Below are 4,725 nucleotides of genomic sequence, written 5' to 3'. Positions count from 1 at the left end.
GGGTCCTGTTACACAGGGCTTTAGGGCAGAGTTTGGGGTCTCCCTTGTGAACCTGGATGTGAACCTGGGGAGTTGAGCTGCAACTGGGTGTGAAGTGTGTAGGATTTGGCCAAATGTTGGGACTCTGGTCCTAGCACAGGTGGGAATCCCAAGGTGCATGGGTCTCTGGCTGGGCAGGGAGTCTGCTTCCCAGGTAGCAGGGGTTCCAGTCCTGCCTGTGAAGCTGGATGTGTCAGACTACCTGGGCAGTCGAGCTGCAACTAAGGTATGGGCTGTGTGGGTTATTTTCTATATAGTTTTTATCTCCTTCATTATATTGAACCCAAGTGTTTGCTCACTACATCTCATATTATACTGAATTAAACTAGCATTTGTTATAATACTCATGTAACAATTTTGTTCCTTAAACAATAACAATTCTATTAGTTATTATCATCTGAGCAATAGTTTGATAAGTGTCCTTAGAGACAGCCTATATTAATTAACACATTATTTTAATTAAGACAGCATAGAAATGCACCCCTGACAAGTTTTTAACAAACATTTAAGGATGAAGAACTTGATAAAATGGAAGAAATTTGCAATCTCATCAATTAACAGATGGGGAAGAATACTGGGAATTCAAAGGCAGCCTGTGTTATTTATGAGATCATGCCTCAAGACACAAAACAAAATAAAAATGACATAAAGGTAAGTAAATTGTTTGTAGTCTAGTAATCTCTGAACATTATTAGACTAAATTTTAGAAATTAATATTTTAATTAACTCATTCAACCCCCATTCACATTTTTGGGTGCAGGTTAAATGATCGATTGTGAAGATACAGACAGATGTTAGGATAGGTCTTGTATATGCAGGCTAGCAGGCTAGCAGTTGTGATAAACATAGTCATTAGAAAAATCCAGCACACAGTGATATACAGTCTTTGAAGCACACACTACTATGATTACAGCCTGTGATATAGGCAGCACAGATATTACTAGTCTGATTTTGGGACATTAACATCAAAGCTGGTCAGTAGACTGGTGAGAACTGAGCTCAGAGCCATGTGCTGGCACAGCCTTTTGTCCAAAGGAGCAGAAATATATTAATATTAGTGCATTTCATAAATTGCCTCCTCAGACTGTCAAAAAATGCTCCCAAGGGAAGGAATTTCAAGCTGGAAATATGATAAGAAGCTCCTTGCAGGGTGACACTGAAGCTGGATTTCCTAGTGCTTCTGACTGGGGACTACAGTGTCTGCTGTGCATGGTCTCACATGGGGGATAAGAAGGAGGTGCGGTGGAAAAGTTTCTTCAAAGCAGCCTTCATGTCACGGTTCCTAAGGCTGTAGATGAAAGGGTTCAGCATTGGGGTCACTGTTGTGTACATCACAGTTATCAGTGCATGCTTCAGACTGTAACTAGCCAGAGGCCTGAAATACATGCCCATGACTGTCCCATAATACAAAGACACCACTGTCAGGTGTGAGCCACAGGTGGACAAGGCCTTGAGGAAGCCCTTGGTGGATGGAACCCGCAAGACTGTGGAAAAGACCCGGACATAGGAGATGATGATGAATAGCAGTGGTACTGAGAAAACACCCACACCAAAGTACATCATCTTCACATTGAAGCGAATGTCAGAACAGGACAGCTGGAGCAAAGGCGTAATGTCACAGTAGAAGTTAGCCACATCCCTGTTGCCACAGAAGGACAATCTAGCTGTGAGTATGGTGTGGGGCAGTGAGTTGCCATTTCCAACCACCCAGGACCCAGCAACCATCAGGATACAAAGTTGTGGACTCATAATTGTTGCATAATGAAGTGGGCGGCTGATGGCCACAGCTCGATCATATGCCATTGCAGCTAGTATGTAACTGTCTGTGTTTCCCAATCCTATCATGAAGAACATCTGTGCCATACATCCCCCAAAGGAGATGGCCTTGCTACCCAGGAGATGGTTGGCCAACATCTTGGGGATAGTTACAGAGGAGAAGAAGATGTCAACAAGGGAGAGGTTGGCGAGGAAAAAGTACATGGGGTTATGAAGGCGAATGTCAGAGTGAATGGCTAGGATGATGAGCGTGTTCCCAAACACCGTGATGGGGTAAATGAACAGGAAGAGGATGAAGAAGAAATATTCCTGCTCCCGCTGCCTTGTAACTCCCAGGAGAGTGAACTCTGTGGTAGAAGACTCGTTTTCTTCTCTCATGACTCCATCAACATGGAATCAGACACGAATCCAGAAACATTAGTGCAATTATGATCTGTATGTTATCACTTCCAACAGTTTACTGAAGAGGTCAGCTCTTTCCACATCCAGATTCATGAAATTTAGAGTCATGTAATTGGGGCAATATCCTGTTGATCCATAGCAAATGGGGTCGTTACTTCTGAATACACATCTAAGTAGCAAGTGAGCCCCTCTAACCCATATTTTGCCCATTAACACCTTCACACATTCATCTAAGATTCGATCATTTCATAATTAAAATGTACATTCCATTACCTCACTTCATAGGTAAGGGGAAATGAAATATTAACTGTTCATCTTATCTGTAACGCAGTTTTCCCTTTTGTGGAAAGTTCTGAATCACAAATTTAGTATACAAGTATGGACCAATAGCCTTTGGAGGTCATTAACCACTACTGCAGTGCAAACAACTTTTCAGTATAAAGCTTTTCTGGAAATGTGGAGTTGTTGCACTGAATAGGCATGAAGCCACCTTAAGGCCCAGGAAGTAACACTATCTGCAATGGTCACTGGAGGGTTTTAACCATGACAGTCACTGGAATTAGTCCATGAATGTTCTCAGGATCCCACTGACAAAATAGATTTTACAGGCTTTATCTTGGTGACAAATGCCCAAGTGTACAGAGCCATGATGTGCCTTTCTCCAGTTTTTATTTATTCTTATTTCTTGTGAAGAGCCATAAAACTACATCATGGTTTTATCTGCAGCTTAGGAAACTCTTAGGTTTATTTACAGAGGTTTCAATCTTTTTGCCACATTTCTATGTTCAAGCATCTTGGCCACGTGACTGGCTAAACTTCCTTTAGCATATATTCAGGCTAAGAAGAAGTAGCCATGGTTTGGGGAGAAGGACGTCATAGAGTTCAGTGTGTCCATGAAGCATGTGTACATGAAGCCTTTCACTGAGTCTGTAGTGTGCTGGCTGGATTGGGATGGTGGCCAGCAAACTCCCACAATCTGCTTGTCTCTGTTCACCAGTTCTGGAGTTACAGGTACGCTCAGCTGGGTATGCAGGTGCTGGAGACTTAAAGTCAGGCTTTCAGGCTTTCATATCAATGCCTCTTACCCACTGAGCCATCTCACCATCCCCATATTGTTTACTCTAACACCCAATTAATTGTTGTTCAGAGCATACAACAATCAACTCACATTCCATGTTTGTTTAGCTGTATAGTATTTCATTTCTTGCAAGTGGCCATTTTATCTTCTCTTGAATGTACTTGTTATAGTGTTGATTATTTATATAAAAATTTATTGCAAAACTCAGCCTCTCTATTTTCTATCTCGATGCTTTAGTAGGTTAGACCACCATGGTTTACTACCTGAAATGTTATAATATTTTCTTAGCTGCTTTTCTAGCCTCCTCCTCTCTTCCCTATCTTGTGCTCTCAGTCATACTAATCATGATTGAGAACACTGCTTAGCCAAGTGTGCCATTTTGGGTTTTTTTTGAGACCAAATTTAAACTACATTTCCCAGTCTCTTTTGCAGGGAGGTGCAGCCATGTGACTGAATTCTAGCCAATCCAATTAGGTGTTCTAGTTGTGGACTTCCTTCACACTCTATTGCTGACTAGAAATTTTGAAGAAATTGAATGGAATGATGGGGTCATGCTGTGGGATGAGCCTATGTTAAGAGCTTCCCACATATAGGAAAGATGCCCCAAACAAAAATATTCTCTTGTACATTTACCCTGTGGAAAATAGTCTTTTATTCTCAAGTCATTGATAGTTTATGATCAGTTTGCTACAGTAATTGAGACAGATGTAGTTCACTAACTTTTCAAAAATGATTTTTTAAAATTAATTGAATATGTGATTAATTCAATCTCCATTTTTCATATTTTTATATGAATTATAGAGTGGACATGGGGATGTAGGTCTAATCATCCTTTTCATAGCTAATGACAATGTACCTTTTCATCACTGTACCAAAAGCAGCTTAGCTTGATCTCTTAAGATTCCCTTCCTCTTCTTCATGATACCTCATTTTCAAAAGGTTCAGTTAAACACAGAGGCCCAAGACTGTGGGCAGCTCATGTGGCATGGAAGTTTAAGACTTCGGAGGGAGGCTTGGGCAACATGGTGGAGTAGGTTGATGTTGACCTGTCTCATTTCCATGAAAGCATACAAAAATTATAGACTATTGTAAAAACAAAAAGTACATTAAAATATATGGCATCATTTAAAAGAAGAACAGCAGAATGAATACCTTAATGGGATAACCAAAAGAACTCTCAGAGCAAAACTTTAAGCTGTTGTCTGTAGTATTGGCCCCTTGGGATCACAGTCATGAGCTGGGTTGGACCAGGTGGCTGAGATGTAGGTCTTTATATTCTTAGGTTCAAAGGACATGTCCACAGATCCACATGAAGCATAGGGATTCATTGTCTATGACTTTAACACTTGAAATAATACCCTAAGTATGACAAGAGAACAAGAATTTGTCCATGTAGGCATGAGTTTAGGAATGAAATATCAAAAGGATAA

At 40.7% G+C, this 4,725-nt stretch overlaps 1 protein-coding gene across 1 annotated transcript; it reads right to left on the bottom strand.

Annotated features, from left to right (window-relative positions):
* Nucleotides 1–1,254: 1,254 nt before the first annotated feature.
* On the bottom strand, nt 1,255–2,193 carry Or1a1 (olfactory receptor family 1 subfamily A member 1). The gene has a single exon (NM_001000035.1). It carries the CDS (start codon nt 2,191–2,193, stop codon nt 1,255–1,257), a length of 939 nt encoding a protein of 312 aa, NP_001000035.1.
* Nucleotides 2,194–4,725: the final 2,532 nt, after the last annotated feature.

Source organism: Rattus norvegicus, chromosome 10, assembly GCF_036323735.1.
Source record: "Rattus norvegicus strain BN/NHsdMcwi chromosome 10, GRCr8, whole genome shotgun sequence".
Classification (NCBI taxonomy): Eukaryota; Metazoa; Chordata; class Mammalia; order Rodentia; family Muridae; genus Rattus; species Rattus norvegicus.
Note: the sequence above shows the minus strand (reverse complement) of the source record. Positions and strands in the feature narration are given on the sequence as shown.